Source organism: Chaetodon auriga, chromosome 22 (genome assembly GCF_051107435.1).
Source record: "Chaetodon auriga isolate fChaAug3 chromosome 22, fChaAug3.hap1, whole genome shotgun sequence".
Taxonomy (NCBI): Eukaryota; Metazoa; Chordata; class Actinopteri; order Chaetodontiformes; family Chaetodontidae; genus Chaetodon; species Chaetodon auriga.
In genome coordinates, this window is record NC_135095.1 from 12,923,388 (window position 1) to 12,948,704 (window position 25,317).

At 41.2% G+C, this 25,317-nt stretch overlaps 2 protein-coding genes across 3 annotated transcripts; one reads left to right on the forward strand and one right to left on the reverse strand.

Annotated features, from left to right (window-relative positions):
• Positions 1–805: 805 nt before the first annotated feature.
• LOC143315070 (E3 ubiquitin-protein ligase TRIM39-like) lies at positions 806–2,602 on the reverse strand. The gene is made up of 2 exons (XM_076722516.1): positions 2,554–2,602; positions 806–2,435 (listed from the first exon to the last, which is right to left on the reverse strand). Exon 2 carries the CDS (start codon positions 2,431–2,433, stop codon positions 814–816), a length of 1,620 nt encoding a protein of 539 aa, XP_076578631.1. The 5' UTR covers positions 2,434–2,435; positions 2,554–2,602; the 3' UTR covers positions 806–813.
• A 3,456-nt stretch (positions 2,603–6,058) lies between these two features.
• tspan11 (tetraspanin 11) lies at positions 6,059–24,442 on the forward strand. Of its 2 annotated transcripts, XM_076721848.1 has the most exons (9): positions 6,073–6,196; positions 8,142–8,250; positions 10,510–10,701; positions 14,653–14,727; positions 15,928–16,032; positions 16,520–16,678; positions 17,363–17,449; positions 19,166–19,289; positions 22,229–24,442. In XM_076721848.1, the coding sequence occupies exons 2-8, from the start codon at positions 8,164–8,166 to the stop codon at positions 19,241–19,243; spliced, it is 783 nt and encodes a 260-aa protein (XP_076577963.1). In that variant the 5' UTR covers positions 6,073–6,196; positions 8,142–8,163; the 3' UTR covers positions 19,244–19,289; positions 22,229–24,442. The 2 variants fall into 2 exon arrangements, with proteins under 2 accessions (XP_076577964.1, XP_076577963.1); XM_076721849.1 differs by lacking the exon at positions 19,166–19,289 and having other exon boundaries at positions 6,059–6,196.
• Positions 24,443–25,317: the final 875 nt, after the last annotated feature.

Below are 25,317 nucleotides of genomic sequence, written 5' to 3' on the forward strand. Positions count from 1 at the left end.
GAACCTATCAGCTCCACGACTGGTGGCCATGGCTGCTCTTGTGATGTAATCCCTCTAGCAGTGAACATAACAGAGGTGCTGCAATCAAGGCCTGTAAATGCCTGAAGTCTTATGAAAAAAAAATGGCAATTTATTTTTTGATGGAAGTACGTCCGTGGGCACTTTACAGCGTCCAATCTACTTCAATTTCAAAATAGCGCAGGGAGGGAGTCAGGTTCCTCCACTTGGAAGCCATTACGCTCACATTATGCTACGTTTTTATGAGTTATGCCCACATTAAAGATTCAGGAGCTATGAGTTTAATATTGTAACAGAGCTTCTAGGTATAAATGACATGAGGAAGTCAGCCCAGATGTGTAGTTTATTTAGACCACAAAATCCCTTCATTTCAAGCCACAAGGAATTACGAGAAACATACAAAATGAAGACATTATATGCACTGGTCTATTCCTCCTGTCCCTGTCTGTAAATCTCCATCTGATAAATCGGTCAAGGTTGTGGCTGTATGTACAGGAATGTTACACTTTACTGCTAACACATATTACAACAATCAAAGTATGCATGAGAGAGCAACAGGATATCTTAACAGACATTACATCGTGATAAATTACACTGATAACCTCACACACGGTTAAACAACTGCATCTGACAATATCAGTCAGTACACTGCAGAGAAAGGACCAGGATGCCAGTGATGATGACGTGTCATACTTCCATGCATGGAAAAGGCTAATTTGATTACTAATATCAGTAGATTTGTGAAGCATGTTTCTCGAGATGAAAGTTAATTTGGGAGTGGTCTTTTTAACAAACTTAATGTGTTTGAGGTACAGGCGTTATGATGAGAGGGACAGAGTTTGCTCCACTTGTGTTGACTTGAGGACTGAAGTATGGATAAAGTTTCTCTGTGAAGTGACAACCAGTGAAAGAATAGATATGTGATTTAGAGTTCACCTCATAGAAAGAGACGACTCCCCCTTCATAGTCCACAAAGATTCCCACCTTCTGAGGCTCTTCTTTCGGTTTGACTTCAACATTTGGTTTTGCATATGCTGTATATATACCCTGTTTGAGCTCAATGGTCCAAAATCCATCTTCAACTGAAAATAATGTGTCCTCCTTTCGATCAACTGACTCTCTGACCACTCCGACAACACACTTTATCACCCCCTTCACCTGCACCTCGTAGTAAAACTTCCCTGTTGTGAAGCCCTCCTTTGCTAAAACCTCTGGACACACTTCAAATCTGTTTGGACTGTGGGGAAGCTCCTGTGCTGTGACTCCATCAGTCACTTGTTTTCCATCCTGGCTTATGACAAGTGAACAATATGCCGTGTCAGGGTCAAAGGTCAAGTCCACTGCATGCTCTCTCATTCTCTTCATTATGATCTCAGGAAGCTCTTCCATCACTTCATCAACTCTCTGTTTCAGCAGAGTCACAGCATCTCTCACTGCCTCAAACGACATATCGCTGTGAACACCAATGGCGGTCCAGTCCTTGTTTACAGGAGAGCACAAGGTTGGGAAGCTCTGGAGAAAATGATGGCGATCCACAGACTGTGACAGCTGCTCCAGCTGGCTGCTTCTGCTTTTAAGCTCAGCGACTTCCATCTTCAGATCTGTGAGAAAACCCTCAGCCTTTTGCTTTGTTGCTCTGTACCTCTCCTCAATCGCCTCAACAAGCTCGGCCTGGCTTCTCTGGATGGAGCGGATCAAGTCAGTGAAGACCTGCACGCTGGCTTCTTTCTCTGTCCCAGCTTCATCAACTGACTTCTCAATTTCAGCTATCTTCTCGGACCGGGACTGCATCATATTTTGAATATTTGCCATTGCAGCATCCTTTTTTGCCATCACTGCTTCATATTCTTCTTCAAGCGAGACGACATCATGACCCTTGTGACTGGTTTTGAAACACAAGATGCAAATGCAGTCCTGGTCGGTCCGACAGTACAGTTCTGTTATCTTGCTGTGTGTCTTGCACATCCTGTCATCAAGATTCTTCACAGGATCTAATAATACGTGGCTCCTGAGACCGGCAACTCTCTGATGTGGCTCAAGGTGTATTTCACAGAAAGACGCCAGGCACATCAGGCAAGATTTAACAGCCTTCTCCTTCATCTCAGAGCAGATATCACAAAGAACGTCTGGTGTTTCAGGAGGTTGTGGGTCTGGACTTGAGGCTTTGACTTGAACTAAAGTCTTAAACTCAGCAGTTAACTCAGAGACGACAGTGTTGACTTGGAGTTCGGGTCTTGTAGAAAACTCCCTTTTGCATAGTGGACACTGGCAAACGTCACTGCTGTCCCAATACTTATGGATACATGCGCTGCAGAAGTTGTGTCCACATGGCGTTGAGACTGGCTCAGTGAACACGTCCAGACAGACAGAACACAGGAACTTGTCCTCTGACAGCAGACTGCTGGCAGCTGCCATATCTGCACAATAAAACTACAATTACAACTCATACAATTCAACTCAATGGGCTGAATGAAAGCAGGATGTTTGTGTTTATTTTATCTCATACGCGAACCACTGAAATATTGTCCTTCTTACCTGCAAAGTAGCAAGTTTTACGAGCAAAAACTGACAGCGAACCACACCGAAAACGCGCCGCTTCTAACTTTCCTCATTCACTTTCGGTTTGGCACATGACGTCAGTAAGAGCTCCTCCCTGCGACGGAATTCTTCTTCTTTTGTTTTTTTAATGGCAGTCGGCAAATAGGTTTCGGACGCATTACCGCTAACTTCTGGATAATCATACTAATACATTAAATTCTCCTTTTATCGCTGTGTTTTCAAAAACTCGGAACGTATCCTGCATCACGTGAACTGATGTGCAACTTTTCTCGAATACCTGTGTGGTTTTTCCTTTGTTGACATCTTTGACAGTAGGAAAATACATGTTTCACCATTTCCTGTAGTCTGTAATGTTTCCCATAAAAAGCATATTCGTTATTTCATTTCTGATTCATTATACTTTTAAGCTCATTGCTCCATAGCCATACACTTCCTGGTCTAATTTAACCTTTTCTACTCCACTGACAAGAGTATTTGTATTTGTGAAGTTAGAAGAAGACACTTTTATTATTCCAAAAATATCACACCAAATTCAATGTTAGCTTATAGCTTAATGTACATATCCTACAAATTATAGTCTTGATATGTATTGATTTTTAGGAGATGTAAGGATGTAATTTATCCACAGGGAACCTCACCTCTCATCTTATTTCATGACGAGAAGGGACAAATTTATGACAACAAGATTTAAGTTATGCTAGCTGCTCTGTGAGGCTGCATTGCCATAGTGGTGCTTTAAACTAAGATGCTAGCATTAGCATAATAACATGCAGTGGTGCAAGAAGTACTCAGATCCTTTCCTTACATACAAATAGCAAGAGCCTACCACAGTGCAAAGCAACTCATAACTAATGTTGTGAAATAAATGTAGTGAAGCAGAAATTTGGCTTACATTTGCCTTCATAATGCAGTGGAGTAGCCTTGACATATGAAGTAAGAAAGGATAGAAATACTCAAGTACATGTCATGAATTCCCTGGTTACCAGCACCACAAGTGTTTCTCTTGTTCTTCGATCGTACGGTTGTGCTCTGAGATAGGAGGAGCAGTCCTGAGCTTTCACTGTAGCAATTTCCTGCTTCACCTGTAAAACGTGCTGTTGCTTCCTGTCCAAGAAAGAAGATTCTTATCACTTCATCCTGGCATTTCCTAATCCAGAAGTTAGCGAGGAGGATTGCACGGTCTGATAGCGCTACATTTCTTGTTCGACTAATATCTCTGTTGATATTTTGATCATCTGCCTGAACTGTGCTGTAGATTTTACTGCCTTTGTCTTCTCTTTGTGACTTGTAATAATAGAACTGTGCTCTCTTTGAAGAGGCCAGTCTGTCATGTGGCTTCCAGGTGAGTCTAACCACAAGAGGTCAGGCACGACAAGCAGGAGCTGGGCTGACTCACACTTGGCTCATTGCACTCTTAACAGGGCACCTCTTTGAACCTCTGATCTATTCAAAACAATACAAAACTACTGATTTGACTACATTTAATCTCTGCGCACAATGTCTGTGCACAATTTCAGCCCCCTGCTGTCTACAGGCTCACATCCAAGAAAAAAGATGTCAAAACTTGCTAAATATAATGTGACTTTTAAATGAATGGATGCATATCTGCAAGGAAGTGTGCAATTCTGAAAGTCTCTCTGTATTTTTTCCTCTCTTTTTAAACATACCTCTTTTCTCTTTGTCACTCATACAATCACACATGCACACAACAATGTACATCATGTTTGCTTTCCCCTTAGGCAGTTTGTATTTGACTTGCATGCTCAGTCATGCCCTGCTCCTACCCTCCCTGTGGGAGAAAGCATTAGGTGATTTACAAAGCAGGAGAGGTGATAAACCAACTCCAGCAGAATGAGACTGGACACAGAGGCACAAGCTCGGCATAGAAATGAGCTGGCTTTTGGGAAAACCACATTTCTGTTTGTTCCACCATGTGTCACCTATGCAAATATGAGAAAATGGAAAAACAGACACGCTTCAAATTCCTACCCATAGAACCATGATATCCTGTAGTTTTTTTCATGTTCTGGTTGGATGAGGAAAACTTGTCCTGATGGATGACATCCTCTGCTAAATAATGTTGTTTGGTAGACTGATTGTCGCCAGTCCAGGTGACCACTGCAGAGTGCCTCCTCCTGCAGCCATTATCTACTCCTAATAGCTTGCAAGTTTATTGAATTACTGAGGTGGAAAAGAGGCAAATACATAGTGAAGAGTGTTTTGGTTAGAGAGGAAGTCTTGCTGTGATGAAGACTCATGATTCCATAAAAAAAAGGACAGCAACAAGCTCTTTCATTTGCTTCATACAGAAGATATTATTGGCTGGTATATCATGAAAATTAACATGCGCTGATGCCACAACAAAAACTTTTTATTTTGAGGGTTTAATGTCTGTATTCTCCTTGCTTATAAATGCATTTCTTTTGGATTTTGTGTATTGTTGCATTTTGCATTTCTTGGGTGATTAAATGAGTCATGAGGGGGAGAAAAAGCAGATAAGTCCAGACAATCAAATCAGTGCTGATCTGCACTGTACTGAAATACCAAATTACCATGTCTCCCATTGGGGTCACAGAGGCACTCTGTTCAGTCATTTCCTAGTCTTCTTTACATAATGAAGATCAATTTGAAAATGAATTGTTAGTTTTACTGGCTTGACTGGAATTCACAATGAGATGTAACCAAGTCAAAACCAAGAGCTTACAATACACATCCATTCACTGGCCTTGCAAAAACATTAAGTTTGACACTATACTCCATGTAGTCTGTGTTTTTTTTCCCCCTTTATCTGTGTTTATTCAAGTTCACCTCATTGTGAAATTCTTCAGGGGGTATGTGGTTACATTGTAACCAAGGTTATGCTGTTAATGGCACGGCGCTGTTCAGCCAATCTTTTGGGTAAGGGTAGCAGCTCCATTTCCTTCTTTGACGCTCCACATGACCCTTTCCACAAGTTCATACTGCGCCGCCTTCATCGACTGTCGGAAATCTGACCAGTTAGTGAAATTAAAATTAATAAACAATTTTATGTTTTTTGCATTTTACATAGCCTAATAATTTCATATATTCAATATATTTGAAGTAAAAGTAGTAGTAGTTAGTTTAACCCCCCCCCCCCCCAGTAATTTCAACATCAGTTTGACACTTGGAATATCCACATTTCTATTTTTGTATATCAATAAAATGTACCTCAATTTCTGTATTTTGCTTTGTCTGTCTACATGAAGGTGTTACTTTTGTTGCAGATAGTAGCTAAATTTGGTGCAAAGCCTTTCTATTCTTTGTATGAGTTTAATGTGTAATGTTTGCAATGACCCTGATACATACATTTAATATTATATATATCGTTGTCATATTTGAAGCAAAAAGCATGCTGCTTGGTATCTTGACTTGGTTCCTTTCTGCTACTTCTGAGCAGAGTGGAAAAGTCCCGTCATGCTTATCAACGAAAAAACGAGGTGCACTTAAAGGCAGCATCGGCACAAACCTGCTCCCGGACACCCTGAAAGCAACAAGCTTGTCTGGACCAAGCGCTCTCTGCTGCAGTGCCGTACACTGTGTGATTTGACGGAAAATAGCATCAAAACGAGGTTATTGATCCCCACTAAACGCTGGTCTGGTGAGTGTGTTCTCGAGCATGGGACGAAAACGTTTGTTAGTCGTTGTAACGGCAAGATAATTCGGTTAAACTTTGTCCTGCGCATCAACAACGCAGGTGGAGGGATGTTTTCTTTTCAGGATGCTCGAGCCTAACCTAACCCATCCTGAAAAAGGGAGGCAAGAAAGTTTCTGTTACACCGTGAAAGACGTATATCCGCTTGATTTATGGGTAGCTTAACACACCGAAGGACACCGGCAGTGGTCAAAGTCCGAAATCACCGAGGAAGAGCCTGTCATCCCTAAAGAAACCTGAACTAACGTTGCCGGTGGACTATACAACGGTTATTTAACGTCAGGCTAACCGCTAGCTTAAGTTAAGTGCTGTAAAATCACCATATTAATAAGAGGTGCCTGTTTAAAGGACTAGGCTTTATTTATCATAATATTTGTCGTCTAGAATGAGAATATTAGTTAAAATTGTGTGTTTGCGTCCCAGGCGAAAGATAAAACGTTATATATAACTTTTGTGTAGCGCATTAATGTTTAAAGTAGTTAGCTGAAGTGCTGTCACAGGTGATTTAATGAGGTGAGCACGAGGCGGGAGCTATAATGCAGCTAACCTTAAGTATGAATTAGTGTCCAGTCCTGTATGACATTTTTTTGTATTACTTTTTTCAGTTCTTCCACAATGTTCACCTCAGTCTTCAGAAATTTGGCTGTTAATCTGCATTGTGTATGATCTTAGACAGTGGGAGCAGTGACAGAACCTGAAACATTTCCTCACACTCCTCTGTTCTGCCATGGAGATAGCCTGGTTATATGTGCTAAGGTCTCGAGATATCCACCTCTGAGGTTTCTGAAACACCTTTAACAGGGCCACTAGGATGTTTATGTACCATACTGAAGTTAAGGCCAGGCTAAGTATTAAGTGTAATCCAACACAACCTACCCAGACTGTTGTGAACATAGTGTATGCTATACAACTCTGGTCAGAAAACACAAACGCTGCACTATGTCCTGTGGTGCAATCTGCTGAAGGATACTGTATAGATCAATTTTATGGGTCTAAGTGCTTCCCACCCCATGGCCTTTTATTTACAGAACTGAAACTGTGCTCAACTCAATCAGTGATTCAGAGGTTTATGATCTGTTCAGTGCTATGAATAATTTAAGGTGCGGTTTGTGGATATAACAAGAGGGTGTCATATTGTGAACTTATATGCTGCATCACTTAACAACTAGTAAGATGTACCCCCGATGAAGCCCCTCATTGTACAAGTACAGCAGAAGGAATTTCAGTTAGAAAATAGTCAAGATTAAAAGTTTGAAGTCGCAGTGTTGTGAAAGAAATGCGCCTTTTAGCTCGCTAGCATGATTCAAGTTTTTTCAGTCACACTCAAAGGGCCTTTTAGAGTGTTCCGTGATCCTGCTGTGTGATCAGGCTGTGCGTTTTGGAGCGTATTTGACTTGGTAATGTGGCAGACTGTAAATGCTGAAAAGGGGACTTGACGTTGCTGTTGAGATGATGCTTTTGTTGTGACATTTGAGAGGCAGCTGTATCCCTTTGGCAAGCACAATCACTGTGATTACTTTTATGTACCGTGGCGCACATTTGAAGCAGAGCAGTCAGATGACAATAAACTGAGCCTTGACATGAGTAGGTTTGTTTTGCCTCGCTAATTTGGACCTGCATCAGTTACCTGTCAGTGTCTGTCTTTGTATGTTAGCTGCCAGTCTCTTTTTATTCTGTTTCATGTTGCTTTCCTTCAGATAAAGACAATGACATTTGGGTAGCAGAAGCCAAACTGAGACGATGTGTTTTTGCTGAGCAGGATCTATACAGTTAAAATGAAAGTTTTGTTATCATGAAAGCTTTCCAAGCATGGATCCCTCAACTTTTCCTGTCAATTGTTTTTATTTCCCATTATCCTTTTCTTGTAGTAAGAATAAATCTGCACTTTCAGATTTGGAACTGGAGGAAGGAAGATGTCGGCGGTTTATAAAGATGACCAGGAGGATTGGATGACGGTGTGTCTCAAGTACCTGCTCTTTGTTTTCAACTTTCTCTTCTGGGTAAGTTCGAGCTGTAACTGTAGTGGTCCTCTTTTAAAGATACCAACACTGACAAAAACCTTACAGGAACCCCCCTCCTACAGTGGTTACACTGCCTGTAGGTATCAATTATTCCTGTTTTTAAGGGTAATTAGAGCTTATTTTTACTCTGTATGTGTAGTGAATGGAAAATCATAAAGTTTTGCTGTAAGACACAGTAGAAAGGCTTTAATGTTCCTTTAAAACTGCAGATAGAGACATTAAAGGGAAAGCACTATGTAGAAACAGGGAGGAGGATTGAGGAGAGTTCTGATTCTGAAATGACTGTGCTATGGACTCGGCCCAAAGTGAGTCATAGATTATTTAGGGCTTGTCAGTGTACGATGGGGAACAGTGTGTCAGACCTGCTCTCTGGCACCGCACTTTATAATACTGCAATTTTGCAGCTAAAACTGTATACACTCACAGCTACTGTGCAGAGTGCCTGGGGTCATTTTGAAACGCTGTTAAAGTCTGAGGCAAAGAGAATATTTTGTGTAGAGAGAGGCGCAGGTCTGTGTGTGGGAGTGGTTCAAGATACAAGGGATCAAGCTTCGTCATCAGGCTTGGGTTAATGCTCTGACACCACCTTAAAACTCATCTCTTGAGAAAACACACCATCTCTCTCTCCCTTCTTGGACCACAGACATATTTTTTCTGACAACACCTTTTTTACACTTTTCATTTTTTTGTGCACCAGTGCACCATTATAACTTCGGTCTTGGGGGCAGTACTTTTTCAAGGACATTGCTGGATTTTCATCTCACTACATTTAGTTGGTCATCTTGCTAATAATCAGATCTATGCACTTTGATAGAGATGCAGCAGATGAGATTGATGCATCCCTAGTAAATGTATTCTGTAAGGGATATGTTTTTAGTAAGTGGTTTTAACTCTGGATTTGGGTTTGATAAAATGCTATTGAACCCCAGGCTTATCCCAAACCATGTCAGTTTGAACCATGTATTTATTTTTCAAACCCTAGTTTAAAACATTTATGTGAGTATATTGTAATTTGGTGGAACTTGCATATCTTAGTTGTTGTAAAGAGAAAGCTCTAAATGTGCTGTAGTTTGGCAAGGGTCGTCTTCCTCTGGACCCTGTGTTTGTCCAAGTGGTGCCTCTTTGGTTGGGCATGTGTTGTTGTGAGTTTGTGGATTTTGCTTTTGACGGAAATGGAAAGGGAGGATGAAGGCAAGAGACTCTCTGAGGCATTTCCTATCTGCCCGCCTTTGAAACTGATGAGAAGAACAGCTCAGGACACCACCCTTGATCTGGTATCCAGGATTGTTTGTAAGGAAGTGGTCATTACGATGGCCGTTAATGTATGTTTATGCCTGGCCACTTCTCCCTATTTCCTTTCTTTTCTTGTTGCCCTGTATTATGCAGCCTTTCACTCCCTTCCACTGTCCTCTCGTGTTTAGATTTTTGAAGCCACTGTGACGTCACCCATCGCTTTGTGGACTGCTGTTTGGAAGCCTTGAGTTTGGTGCTGTTTTGGCCTGAAGTGACCGTATTTGGATATTACAGTTCATCTATCGTGATTGACCCGTCTCCGTGGTAGCAACTTGTCAATCACAAGGAAGCCACTCCCTAAAGAATACCCTGCTTTATCATCTACTTTACTCTAAACAGGAACATAATTTACAAAAGCATCATCATGCTGTATTGAAGAAGACATAATTCTTGCGACTGAGACCATAAACTAATTCAGAAAATGTTTAGTGAGGGAATAATCAAGTGAGAAGAAGGGTCATTTTCTCATTAGCTTTCGTACAATCGGACTTCTTTCAGCAACCAGTGCAGTTGCCCTCTGCTGGCCATTAGAAAGAATCCTGGATTAAAGCACTTTTGCTTTGGTTTCACTTTTCAGATGCAGGGGCTATGTCCTCTTCTTTGATACAGACTGAGATAGCATTGAACTGCCTTCCTGTTTGTCACTTCCTGTGTAAAGTGCTATGCTTTGTTGTCTTTTTGTAAGATTGCATTGACATGACACACTCACTGTTCTCACAATATTTCCTTTCTTTGTTCAAGTCATCCATATTTCTCTCTTTTTCTTTTATGACTCAACCTTTTCACCATGCTTTTATCGTGCCTCTATCATGTTTTTAATCTTTTTCTTCTATGGAACCATTTTCTATTCCCAGATCAGTTTTATAGTATCTCTTTCTTTACCCTATCTTTTTTTTTTTTTTTTTACCCCACTACCTCCTCTCTCCCTCTCCCCTTCTCTTCCAGGTGGGCGGAGCAGCTGTTTTGGGTGTTGGAGTCTGGACACTGGTAGAGAAGAGTGACTACTTGAGTCTGCTGGCCTCCAGCACTTTTGCTGTCTCGGCATATATCCTCATCCTGGCTGGAGGCCTGGTGGTGGTTACTGGCTTCTTGGGCTGCTGTGCTGTCATCCGCGAGCAGAAAAGCTGCCTGTCCACGGTGAGACTGGGCACCCATAGAGGGGTTTTCTACTGAAGTCACTGCATTTGTGTTTGTAGTTGTTAAGATGTGATGTATGGTACGGTATGTGTGGGATGAAGGAATGTGAATTTTAGCAGATTCACAAGTTGGGCTGGGTGACAAAGCAGTCTTAATAGAGGATCATGGTAAAATTTACATTGATAATGATGATATGCTTTACACATTGTTACTATATGCATAGATCTAACAGCCTATCACACAACAGAAATAAACCGTTTTTTAGCGGTTTGTGGCTTGCACATCGAAACACATGCCCTACTGCACAGCATTGAGCTACCCGTGGTGAAGAAAGTGAATGAGAACGACGATGTCCTCTGAAAAAGAGGGAAGTTGATGACTGGAATGAAGGTGCACAAAAACAACTTTTCAGCCTCACTGCCTCTGCTGTCTCTCTTTGCTGCCTGTTCACACAGAACGAACAGCAGCATAACTTCAGAGCAGAGCCCACAGTGGAGGGAATAAAGCAGACTGCAGGATATATTTTACTGGCACCAATGATAGATCCCACAAATCACATTTTTGGTCACAACTCAGGAATTCATACACTGATTTTGACAAAATTTCAGACAAATGTCTCAGAGGACAAGATGATGACATTTTACATCCAAAAAGTCAAAGGTCAGTTTCACTGTGACATCGTAATGTTCTGCAAGAATATATTTAGATTTGTGTCAGTATGTGTGTGTATGTATGAGTGAAACTAAATTAACTCAGCTGTGCCTTGATCAAGTGCAATCTAGGCTGAGGACTGAATCATCCTCAGTCATCATCGTTTATCACTTATGTTACGTTTCCCCTCAAAACAAACAATGGTGGTCGCTGGTAGGGGAAACTAACAACAAGACAAACTGCACTCAACACAAAATGGGTCTCTTGTGGTCTAAAAGGTGATGGGGAATAAGTTATCCACAAATGCCCACTAATTCTATCAGAACGACAGAAGAACAAAAGAAAGGAGCCCAAAAACAAAAATTGAGAGTCACTAAAAAGGAGAGAGTGAAGTTCTGGAAAAGAAAGAATCACTACAGTTTAAGACCATTCACACACTCATTCATCAATGCCACACACAAAACCAGGAGAGCCAACTGAAGGTGTTAACTCTCCGGTATCACACACCCAACTAAAGCAGAGCCACAAGCCTCGTTTTATAGAACAGCCCGGCTGATTAGTTCCAGCTGCGCTAATGAGTGCAGGTGCCAGCAACAGGTGCACATCACTGAAGGGGTGGAGCTTACTGCCTACCTTCCACCGTAACACTTGGTCCTTTGGTGGTATGATTTGAAATAAATATTAGTAGATATATATTGTCACATTTTCCTCCAATGATGATGGAAACAGATGATTGCATTCTCTGTTATGCTGGGCAGAGACTGACATTTAAATGATCTTGTACATCGTGTTAACTCACACTACTCACCAGAACCTGCAGCTGACATGGATGCTTGCACGGGGTGTATGCACAGAACCTCTGGTCCATTGTTCAGACCAAATGGCTATGTCTTCAATGATGACAAAAAGAGAGAATGGCAGCGCTATGTTGTGCAGTTCTGCTATCAATGGAAAAAAAATTCCAGATGGCTGGAAGACACAGAGAAGATTTTTATATCACAGCAGTCTCAAGACTTTGGTTTGAGCCGCAACATGTGAAATATTACTCCAGTTATCTTTAAAGCTCACAGGTTAAAATGGATGTTTTGACAACGGCCAAATGGGATATCGAACTGTGGAACTGCTCAAACTGCAAGATAGCCCACCAAAATATCTGATGTGCCAGAAATCTGTCCCATCATCTGGGAGCCAGATCGTTGATCCTTTCAGCCTTTAATCCAGCATCGTGACGTGCCTCAAACTGAATGCAACAAGCAAGCAGCAATTTCACCCAATTCTAAAATTAGTCGGGTGCGAACAATTCTGTGCTAAAATTGTGCTGAATCCTTACAGTGGCTGTCCAGCAAAATGAAAAACTTCCCTTCACTTTTACCATCTGAAGTCCATCCTACTCATTAATGCTGAATGTAGTGTATTACATACAATTGTTTGTAGTATATCTTTCTTGCAGTTAGTATATAAGAAATGTATGACTTTACATTTTTTTGTTAGGAATTGGGTAAGATGTGTGCTTATGGACATCATTCAGACTGCATATGCTCAAAATGGATAGGATTGGTGTGTACAGTCGTGTGTAGTGTGTATTGGGATACAGAATGATGTAAAACAAATGTCACTCACGCACTAAAGGATTCTCCAAACTCGTGCCACGAGAAGCTAGAAACCCATTTAACATTCTGATATAGAAAGGTTAGCGTTTCCTGTCGTGCGGCGATACTGTCTCATGAGTTATGTGATTTGAATAATCATGTGGGCAACAATGGTGATGGTCCAGGCTACTTATTAGTGGTGCTAGATTGTGTCATGTCTGCGCTGAGAAACCAGATGCTCGCCCACATGTACGCAAAGGTTAGCTTTCTCTGCACAACTAGACAACAAGTATGCAACAACATGGCATGGAACTCCTCCATTCTCTCCCTGGCCTATGGTCTATCACTGACAAATGGCTCTGACAGGACCCTTACTGTCCTCATTATTTTACAGAGACAGAGCCCAGTGGGAGAGAAGCAGGCGGGAGGTGAACGTTCACTGCCGCAGGACTATTTATAGGTCTATCCATCTACGGTTGATGGATGGAGCAATAGGAAAGAGAAATGGGCTTGTAGGAGTGAAGAGGTACATGCTTTGAGGATTTGGATTGTGTGGTGCATTTTGGTTGATTATCAACTGCAATGATGTGCTATTTATAGATTTGTTTGAGGAGAATAAGTGATGCTAGCCTGTAAGTGTGTGTGTGTGTGTGTGTGTGTGTGTGTGTGTGTGTAAAGAAAGAGTGAGAGAAAGTTAGCATTTTGTGTGGGCAGCAGGCACACAGAGTGGAGTGTTTTTTACTCTTGTAACCATGAGATACAGAGCAGTCTGTTTCTGCCCGACGTAATTACTGTGATAACTATAAAACAGAAGACAATGTTTGCTAAAGTGTCGTGTATTTGTTCAGTGAGATCATTGCTCTCCTGCGGCTCTTTGTTTGACCAGTAGTTTGCCATCATTTTGTTTCCTGCATGGCACAGGATGGGGAGTAGCATCTGTCTCTCCATAATGATCGTGAGTGAAGCAGCGCTGTTGCTGCTGTCAAACTGTTGTTTCCCGCTCTGCGACAGGTGGGCCTAATTAGTTGTTGTGTGTGTTTGCATCTTGCGGCATTGTGTGCGTGTGTGTGTGTGTGTGTGTGTGTGTGTGTGTGTGTTAAATGAACCATTTTATGGGAAGGCAAAAGTTTGTGTTATTTTAGCTGATCTCACTCATTCCACAACTGTCTGCCTGAGCCCTCAAAATGTGTGGGTGATCTGTTCGCTACACAGTTTACATAACTGTGCTCTGCATTTCAGTGTACAATAATGCTTATCTTTAAGGATGAAGCTTGCAGTTCAAACCAACAGCCTTTCTTTTTTATTGACTTTTTTTTTTTAGCTGCTCAGTTATTGATGCACTCTGATCTGATGTCTGATTTGTTATATTCCTTGTACTCCAGAGGAATTTAAATGAATGTTTTTGCTGTTTCAGGTGGTTGATATTTAAATGACCTTAATTTAGCTTTTGCTAAGATGGTGTTTGGTTTCAAGCAGCATGGAGAGCTCTTTATGAGATGCCCAAGAGATATCTGATTCTACAGCCTGTCCGATAGATTTTCGGTCGCCTCTTTCTGTGCTGCATGGCCATCTGTGTTGGAAGTGACAGATGCAGCACAGTGACAGTTGATGGAAGTTTTTATTGAGCTGTCATGGGTGTGATCAACTTTCTCAAATGAGTTACTTCAGCATAATACTCTGACTGGCTCTCTGTCCTCTTTCTCATCTACAGTATTTCTTCTGCCTGCTGTTGATCTTCGTGATTGAACTGGTGGCTGGAGTACTGGCATATGTGTATTACCAGAGGGTAAGTGATCACTGCTCAATTACATTAAAACTACTGCTCAATTATTGGTGAACGATGATCACTGCGTTTATGTAATTGTATGTCGCAGTGGTCGCCTGAAGGCTTTTTAAGGTTGGCTCACTGCATGAAAAAGTTTTCACCAATCTGTTGTGATATGTCTTTTACAAAAATATTCTTATGTTATTATATATAGAGAATATGGGATGCAGACAGGTAGGCAGTGAGGGTGTTTTGCTGAGAGAATGTTTTAATTGCATTTTGATGAACTCTTCGTCTTCTGGGAGCGTCTGAATATCGACACACCTTTAGTATCAAAATAACTAGTTTCAGTGTATTGTTTAGTGTGGACTTTTCACTGTAACTTCAGAGAGAAGTTGTGTACCGGGCATCATTGCATACTTTTTGTGTGTCTGCCTACAAATGAATCTATTGAGGACATTTTTCCCCCCCCATGTGAAAAGGTTTCCTCGTGGTCTTTGTTCCGTCTTGTAGGGCATGGACGATGATAAGCCACTGGAGAATCCACATAAGATCTTTAAGCTTTTCTTTTTCGCTGTTCTCTCTCTCCTTTTTCTGTGCGTATGTGGGTTGTCACCATGTACCACCTGCACCGAGTGTTATGTTCGGTGTCTGGAGTTCATCTAACACACACTTCTTAGGATCTTGTTATCTCACAAACATCTGCCTGTCAGTCAGCTAGGACTGCAAAGAGCACCGCACTATCTGCGGGCAAGCACAGAGATTTATTAGAATGGAAAAGGGTTCAGCACAGGATAGACTCACTTTAAAGATAAGGGCTCTCATCTCCTCTCTGTGTTCCTCATCTCTCCCATGTGTGTGTGTGCGCATGCATGCGCGTGCACAAACTTATACACACATCAAAGCCTATATTTAAAGTCTATTTTTTCTAATGTCTTTTCAATCACAGGTCTCACAGATGCGTGGGAGTTGCTACTTATCTGTCTTGGCCTAATCCTCCCACTCTTTTCCCTTTTGTCAAGATTATCTCTTCAAAACTCTCTTACCTTAAAGTCTTTGTATTTGATGTGTCCCCTTGTGTAATAAATGAAGCAGCCTGTGGTTACAAAGTATATGTTTTTTTTCCCGTCCCATAAACACTCCCCCACACCTTCTCTGTCTTACACACACTATTTCCTGTTGTGTGTGTGTCTGCTGTCTGTCTTTGTTCCTCATATCCAGCTGAGTGAGGAGCTGAAGCTGCATCTCAACCAGACTATGACGGAGAACTATGCCCAGCCAGGGAAGGAGGCCATCACATTAGCTGTGGACAGACTACAACAGGATGTATGGACTATATTTACAAAAGCCTCTGAGGTTTTGTTTGGTTTTTGTTAGATTATATGCTGCACTTTTTTAAGTTGGTATGGTCAAGTGCAGTCACACTTGTTATAAAGTCTTTTTCCATGACTCAGTCTGCAGCTACCGTCTGGGACGTAGTTTTAAATTATGCTGAAATTCAGGAGAAGAAATTGCTCCAAGCTCTGTGTTATCCATTGGGGTTTGCTTCAACTATTGTGCCAAAAATGATTGGTGAAATTGCTAGAGCTAATGTCATTTTGTCCAAGTTGCTGAGAGGAGGGAATGCCACTCCCTTCAGCTGCAAGAATTGTCAAAGTTTACCCAATACTAATGTGAGGAAGTTTGAGCCAAATTAATTAATCTGAGTAAACCTTGGCTTAGTTCTAACGAGGGATAAAAGGAGGGATTTGTGCTAACAGTGAGTGATGTCATGATGTCAAACTCCTATGCTTCCCTCTCTCTGCCTCACCAGTTCAAGTGCTGTGGCAGCAACAGCTCCCACGACTGGATGGTGAGTGTTTACGTTTCATCAAAGCTGGCAGAAGGCAGGGTGGTGCCAGACAGCTGCTGTAAAACCATCACCCCTCGATGTGGCAAGAGAGACCACCCCTCCAACATCTACAAGGTGGAGGTCAGTGGACTACACTTCTGGAAGATAGGAATGTTATGTGGCTAGTGCCATATTCAGTCTAACTCTTAAATATCACATTGCATTTGTGGAATTGAATGACCAAAATAGACTGCCCATGGATTTCACTGGACATTGCTTTGCTGCCATTAGACAATATCGCAAAAGTATTTTTGAGATTTCCCCATGTCCTGATATCTCCCGTCTGGAAGTAAAATAGAGACAGAAACAGTGAAGCCACTATAGTTTGAAACTTTTCTCTGATAAAATGAGCTCTCTGGAAATGAATAAAAGATGAGGTTTTGAATGCTTTGCTTATCTGTGCTGCTTTGGTGTTTCCACCTTCTTCTGTCAAACCGTTCAGCCCCCCCTTCTTACCGCTGACAGTACACTGCCTGCATCATGTGTAAAGGCGTAAACATGAAGATGCACCCTCAGAATTTAACAAAAACATGTCAACATGATATGGGGGAGGAGGGGAGATAGGTAAGAGCGGTCTGAAAATGTACAGAAGATAAACAGGTTGGAGTGTGCCAGCTTTAATAAACCCACGTTCTCTGCAGGATGTTTTCTTGTTTGCTGTAATGATTTTGAAAGTGGCCATGGAGAGTGTGAGCCAAACGGCCATTGGAACAAAGGTAATATTGTCGATTATGGCTTTTTAACTGTCAGCCTTTGGCTCTGCAGGGTGGTTGCATCACTAAGCTGGAGCAGTTTCTGGCTGACCACCTGTTGGTCATTGGTGCCGTGGGAATAGGAGTGGCCTGTCTGCAGGTAAGTGATATGTAGTTCACATAGTTGTTGAAGTTGTGCTCATCCTGAGCAAACTCCACTTTATATAAACCCAGGTATTATTTTATCAAAAAAAAATTACATAACCCTTTTACCTTTCTGAATGAAATGCTGCCCTTTGTGAAGAAAACCTTACAAAACCATGGACAGATGTGTTTTATTCTTTCCATTACTGAAAATGTACCATGGTAGGTCAACAACCTCTAAATGGACGTTCCTTTTCATCTCACCCCAGACTATCTGTTATCATTACCTGGTTTTGTTCATTCCTATTATTTGATTTGTCCCAGGCTGAGATGGACTGGAGCTTTTAAGCTTTTAAGCCTCACAGAGACCAAGGAGGCATACAGGGAGGCTTTTTTTTTTTTTTTTTTTTTTTTTTTTTTGCCAATTTTGTGCTGGCTGACAGCCCTCGTACAGCTCTGCACCATCTCTTTGTAAATTAACATGAGGGAAACTTGAGACCAAACAAACCTGCACTGATTCTTCCCAGTGGCATTCATAAGCCTGACATGCCCTTTAATGCCCAGCATTTTACATGCTGAACAGTTTTCATCAGGCACATGGGAACTGAGAATAAGGCCAGATGTTCCTGCTGACTTGAGGCCAGAAGTTCTCTCCCATAATAATCAATGCTTGCAACAGCATAAGATGAGAACTCACCAGACTATGATCTCCTTGATGGTTGAGGCAGGTGACAGGTTTTTTAATCCCCAAACGATCTGAAGGGATTATGTTTAACATATAGATGAGGTGCTGAATATATCCATAGAACATATCTGGAGAAAGTGCTGCATGAGTCTGTCCAAGCACATGTTTGCTCTCCTTTTGTACTCTCGGCTTACTGTTACGTCTGGTCTTTGTCAATTGCTCCAGTCTGTCTAAATGTTAGTATACCTTTCTAACTCCGTAGGGCCCTATGAAATCTATGATAATTTTTTCCAGATTCTGTTTTATTTTTTTCTCAAATTCCATGTTCAAGATTTAAGCACATTTTGTGATCAGAAAATTGTTCAATCATGTGGTGGATTAATAACATTTTCAACAGTTCAGTAAGAAAAATTATTCAAAATTTAATGAATACCAACAAATTTGATGTAAGACAGCATTAGACTGTTTTTCATGAAATGGATCATCTGCAGGACAGCCTCCATATGCAGCTCAAACACACCGGCTAAGTGGATCTGACGGAGGCCGCTCTCACGTCCATTCCATGCTCCTACTCGTTTACAGTGTCTTCCATCTGTCAATGTGGTTGCACTTCTGAGAGTCTGTGGAAGGGATGAGCTCTAGTGAGCGCTCTGCCTCTTTCACAAATGACTCTTTCTGTATGTGTCACTGGACCAAAATGGAAGGGAAAGCCCTGTTTTTTCTAAACGGGATCCACATTTTGTCAGTTTCTGCCATGTTTCACAAGGTTTTACAGTTGATCCTGTTTTTTAGATTAAATTCTGTGACCCTGTGAGTGTTTTCTGTATTGTGGAAGTCGTGGGGCCCTCCTAGTAACTGTCAGACTCACTAAAATAATGTAGATTTGTTGAAATTCATGTTAACTTAGACTAGCTGTAGTTTTTTGTCTTTGATTAATGTCATAAACTACATGTGCGTCTCATGTACCACACTAACCTGTCTATGGTGAATTGCACTGTATGTCTCTATGTCCTTGTGTGTGTGTGTGTGTGTGTGGTGTCACAATAGCTGGCCGGGGCAGTCTTGACAGCCTGCTTTATCTATCTGCTCTATAAAGAAGAGGAGGAGGACTTCGGTACATTGTGATTTAGCTCTAGAGCAGCTTTGTGGTTTAATCAACTGGAGAGACAAGGTTGGAGGGCATTGTGGAAATTTGATATATGACTGCATGTCCTTGTGTGACTGTCTGCTCTCTGTTAAATGTGAAATCTGCAGGCTACTTGTATACTAAATGAGCACATTTATGTTTTTATGTGATCTTTTGCCTGGTGTGAAGCATGCAGCTGTCTGGCTTTGGCTGTGTATTACAGATTGTTGCTCTGCATGTTGTGATAGTGGGCTGTTATGGCTGATAAGCATGTGATAAAGGTCAAACACATCATGAGAATGGCTTGAATAATCATAGCTTGTGCCCAATGTTGTTGCTAGCTAGAGTGCAAATCTTTATCTTTATTCAGTAGTAGTACTACCTATTTCTGTAAACTACCTGTGCTGACAGTACAGATTTTCTCAGAGTCTGACTGTCCTCATGGTCTGTTAGCTGTCCGTTCTGTGTGTGTGCTGAAAATACAGTCTGGTGTTCGTACACAGCCCTGGCTCTGTAAATGGGAAACGAACAAAGTGGCTTGGACTGAGCCACACAACACTATTCCAGCCAATCCGCAGCAGGGGAACCATTTGCACCCTGACCTCTAACTTCCTCTGCTTCTGCCTCTGCTTCTGTTTCTCTCCCTCTACAACATCCTCGCCCACATCTACACAATAATAGTAGTGAAATGTAAATAACATTAGACATATTAACTTGCCAACTTGGGATAAAAATATTTTACTTGCTACCACAGAGTATTGGAATTACACATAATTGCCTTTGAAACATGACTTTTTGAGGCTAAATTACCTGCAGGCAGCAGATGCTCAGGATTCTGCCACGTTTCTCTTTTGGTCAGCTAGCGCAGTTGTTAGTGTTGTTGCCCTGGCAAAGCATTTCATGGGCTTAACTTCTAAAGGAGCACTGAAGGGAGGGGTTTATTTGTGTAGCTGTTGAGTTCTGTAATGAGGGCTGGAGATGGATTTCGTATGCGGTTTTTATATTTTCCAGTTAATTGATATTTACAAAAGATGGTGGCAGGAGTGATTACCTAACTTTAAACTTTTCTTTTTCTAATTACTGAAATTGACAGAAGGGTGATGACTGTACACTTAAGTGACTGTGGAGTCTTAAATGTACGCTTTTTCTTTTTCTTTTTTTTTTGCTGGATGCCAAGAATTGAAAAATGTTGGACTTCGGGTAAAACGCTGCACTCTTTACAATCACTTTTTACTCAGCTGTCCAATCACGGCTTAGGGGCAGGATAATAACACTTCAGACTGTCCTGCTCATGTGAAATACTCCTTGAACTGGGCTCCATCCAACCTCAGCTCTTGAACCAAACAATGGTACTCAGCATTCTTAGGAAGAGCACACAGGCTGGTCTGTCCTCTCATGCTTCAGCCTTCTCTTCATCCATGGCAAGGGCCAGAGAAAGTATGCTGCCTTGGGCTGACATTTTTAGATTCAGTATTTGATGGTCACGTGAGCCTTCTCAGACATTAGGTACTTGCGACACGTAAATAAATTGTTACTTGTGCAGATATTCTGTACCATAGTAACCAAAGTGTCTCAGCTGAAAAACGCTGCGCCTCCAAAGCGCCATCAGCACGTGGTGTTTCCAGCTTTGAAAAAACAAAAGTGCTTTTGTGGACACAGCAAGCATAGTGTTGTTGCTATAGTTAGCTACAGTCTAAAATAAATTAGGCTATCATGGATATTGACTTTCTTGCGCAGTGTTTTTTTTTTTTTTTTTTATTACACACAGTTTCATCATCACTTCTTTTGGATCAATGGCCCCTGTCTTCTGAAATTTGGCTTCAGGAAACCAGAAATGCAGAGAGGCTTTTTCTCACTTTTCTTCTCATATCATTGTTCCTGAGCCAAAATGTTGTGCGTCTACATACCCATTACTGGTGGTGGTAGAGAAGGGGAAAATAAAACTGGAAACTTGCCTGAAGAGAGGTTGTGGTGAGTCAATACACAATTGCTCAATAAGGTTTTCTCAGTGCGCTTTCAGAGACTCAAAGAGTGAATCTGGGCACTTTCTTGTTTATCCATCAAGCCAGGCAGGCCCAGTGGATTAGGTGAATGTCTGTTCCTGCTGTACTTTATTTTTGACCTTTTCTATGGTAGTGCGCAGTGCTCCTGTAAATCTTGTCTTGTGGATTCTTTAAGGTTCTGCATAGAGTCTGTGAGCTTACAGTGAAGCCAGGAGATTACATGATAAGATCATATGTCTTTATAAATGTTGACACTTCCAGATGAATTTACAACATCAGTGTTAGTTTATACAAAACCTCATATTGGAATATCATTTAGATCTTGGAAACCTGACCCCATTTTTCTTGAATTTTTTTTCATAATCTCTCATTGTAGAGTATAGTCTAACTTTTCTTGAGAAGAGATTACGTAATCTAATACTAATAGAAGTGATTTTTATTTGTGAAATTGATAACATACCATATAATCATCACATAGGAGTTTCTGTGATCAACACTAGCATTAAGGCTGAAGTGATGTCACTGCGTTCTGATGCAGAACACAGTATTTAATCAGGCATTGGATTGGATTGGTATTGGATACTCTGTTTTCATTGCCATTACAACCTGACTTTATACCTCTTGGAATGACCTTCAGTCTAATCTCAGATTTCAGTCGTATTCATGAACAGTAGTTGCGTTTTTGTGGAGCGTTTCCCTGTGAAGAAAATGGACAGCGAAGATTAATATTTGTGCATACATTTTTGTTTTGACACCACTATCAACTCCTCATTTTGCATCTGCTTGTAAAAGCCTGTACACACATGCTGCTGCAGTAACAGCTGCTTGACTGCTGACAACCCCATAGTAACCAGACTTTTCCCTCCTAACCCCATCACCTTTAACCCCTTTCTATTCCCACAGTCAATATCATTCAGGCTTCCTGCAGTCTTCCATGGTGACTGAGCAGCGCTTTTCTTTCCTAACACATCCTGTTTTCAGATCTGTGGGATGGTGTTCACCAGCTGCTTGTACAGAAGGATCAAGATGGACCCTTACTGAGCACGCCGGGTCCCCAACAGACCACCCTCAACAGGCAGATGGAACAATGACCTGACACCTAAACTTCAACCTCTGAATCTTGAACTCTGACCCAGTGATCTAAGCTAAGCAGGCAGACGCAGGAAGACATGTTTCGGCTCCATTGCAATCATAAAGAAATTGTGCCATTAACCCAGCAGGCTGATTTTAAGTCCTTCTTGTGCAGTATTGCACGTACATTGAAATGGACTTTGATCCGAGCTAATACATCTCTGATACCTGACTGTTTTTGCATCATGACCTTGGCTTAGATGCATGATTTAGTTTGAGCTGGACAAAGGAAATGGACACAGATACTCAAAATGCATTCTACTCTGTTCAGCTAATGGTCAAAATTGGTTTATCATGTTTTCACTGTGCAGATTTCTACGTTAATGTTTTTTGCCCATCACAGTGCTTGAGAAAGCTGGTGTCAGTGTTAAGATACAACCATAAATTACCTTTCCTTTTGAAGTAAACACAATGTGCCTCTTTCACAATTCTGCTGGTAAGTGATTATATCATAATTGTGTGCCTGAGCTGACAATGCACTGTGACAAGCGACAGCAAATGAAATCTAGTTTACTGTCTTCATATTTGTAGTTATGTCTGTATTCCTGAAAATAGCAGCCCCGAATGTTGAACTGTGGGTTAAGTTAAATTAACCAAACTCTTGGTAACTCTCAAGGCGATGACTACAAACATTAAGATGGTCTCAGTGGGAGTGGAGTCATTTTCTTAAATTCCTGAATTCATAACTCCACCTAGTGGTTGGTCCTGGTCACACGTGTAATTATGTCTATGCTGCACTAGACACCGAAAATGTGTGTACATGTCAGATGATGGATTTAAACATTAACACACTTTTGTGACTTGTAGACTTATTTTCAGATTTTCCTAAACATTGAGGTTTCATTCTCTGCAGTGAAGAAGCTGACTTCAGTGAGAGCCAGTGAAAGCTGCTGTCCTCGCGGTCTAATCGATCACATGCCATCCCTTCTCCCATAGATGTTACAGATGGAACGCTGTAGAGATGATGAGTCTTGGCTTGGCTGTTGTGGATCACTTAGTCAGAGAAATAGTTTCCGTCTTGATGTAGCTGTTCCTGTCCCAAAGGTAAAAGAGTGAAATATTCATTTGAATTTTTTACTGAAATCTTTTGCAACAATACACCATCTTTGCCAAGACTCAGCACACTGTAAAGGGACGTCGTAGACTTTGGGTTTGTTTTTCTGCACTGAGTAACTCACAGATGAATGTATGTCGATGGTATGTAGATTGTTGATGAGTTAATGATGAAACACTGGCATGTGCTCCAACTACTGACTGTGCTATTCAAAATATTGATATGAAACTCATAAATAAATGTTTAAATATTGTTGCATTAAGAAATCGCATTGTGGAAATGAAAGAGTTGTTCTTGACAGGCAGCTATGATGACGTCATTGCTGTTTGGCAGTGTTCTAGTTAATGAGATTATGATTATGGGGGCATTATGTCAAGTGAAGTCAGTTTATTTATTCAGGTCAGAATCAGGAGTGTGTTCCAGAGGGATTTACAACTTTTACAGCACATGACATTTTTAGAGTTTTGGTAGTAAACCACTAGAGGGCGTCAAAGATTTTCCTTGAAATCTTATTACATGAATGACAAGTGCCCTTTGTGAATAGCAGAGGATACTTGATTATCATGTAATGTCATATTTGTAAAGATTCAGTTTTGACACATCTGATCTGTTCATGCTGTGTGTTCTGATACCTGTGAGAACCAAACCCTATTCTGCTGCTTACTTACTGAAGCAGACAAGATGCAGCGATGCAATTCAAAAGGTGGTTTGATTCATGCTAAAAATGATTCCCTTGTCTGTTTTTCATTAGCGGTGCCTTCTGATTACACACATGTGAAATCCAGTTTGCCTTTTTGAAATGGTCTGAACTGTTTTTGGCCTGAGTTTAAAGCCACAGTTTCATGTAAATCTCTCTCTTTTAAAAAAAGATCTGTCTCTGTATTTACTCAATACACAATAAGCAGTGTCAGAGTCTTGCCAGTTAATGTAAGCTGGACTGAGATCTCAGGTTGAGATTGGTCACATTATCATTGAGTGTGTGGGCTTCAGTTAGGGCGCATTGTGAAAACACTCATTATGTGTGGGGTCTCCCACAATTCCACATCGGAAAATCATGAAGGGTTTCCAGTTCAGACCACATTTTATTCATGATGCAGCGCTGGTGCAGTTTTGTGTGGTTTTAGGGCCTTGTTGAGGCAAAGTCTCCATATATCAAACACAACGCCATGCACATATAGATTGTGTTTTATTGTTTGTGCTATATTGTTGCCATATGACCTAACTATTTGTCTTTGAAGCGCAACTTTTTCCTTTTTCTTAGTTTCCCCACTGCTCCATATTGCTTACAAGAGACTGTGTTGGTTCAGAGCGATCTATCATTGTCGCCCATTTAGGAAAAAGGGCCCAAAGAGTTTGGATGTCCTCCAACATTTTGGCTTCAGCGAGCTTATAGAGTCTGTCAGTCTCTTTGTCTTCATCAGCTATAGGAGGATGGCTCTCATTTCCTGCAGATGTCACACATACTATACAGAAAAAGGGCACACTGACAAGATAGAAGCACACACACACAACTCAGAGGTTGCACACATTAGCATGCGGTTGACACCCTTTGCCAGAAGAAGCCCATGAGGGAGAATTAGGAGCAGCTGGAGATTCAGCACTCCCATGTGTTGAGGCCTCTTTTCATCACACACATACACACTACTTACACCCTCCATACTCATCACATTGTAGCTGGAGGGGCAATATTTCAATGGGACAGTGCAAAAAGTTGCCAATGAACTACAATATGTTGCCAAATCATTTATCTGTGCACTGTGAACTTGTTGTATATGCAGAAAGTACAATACACATCAATACCTACAGTTTTTCACAAAGACTTCCAGGAATGAGCAAAAAACAAACGTACTGAAGCCATCTCTAAATTCTGTATGAAAGAGTTTAC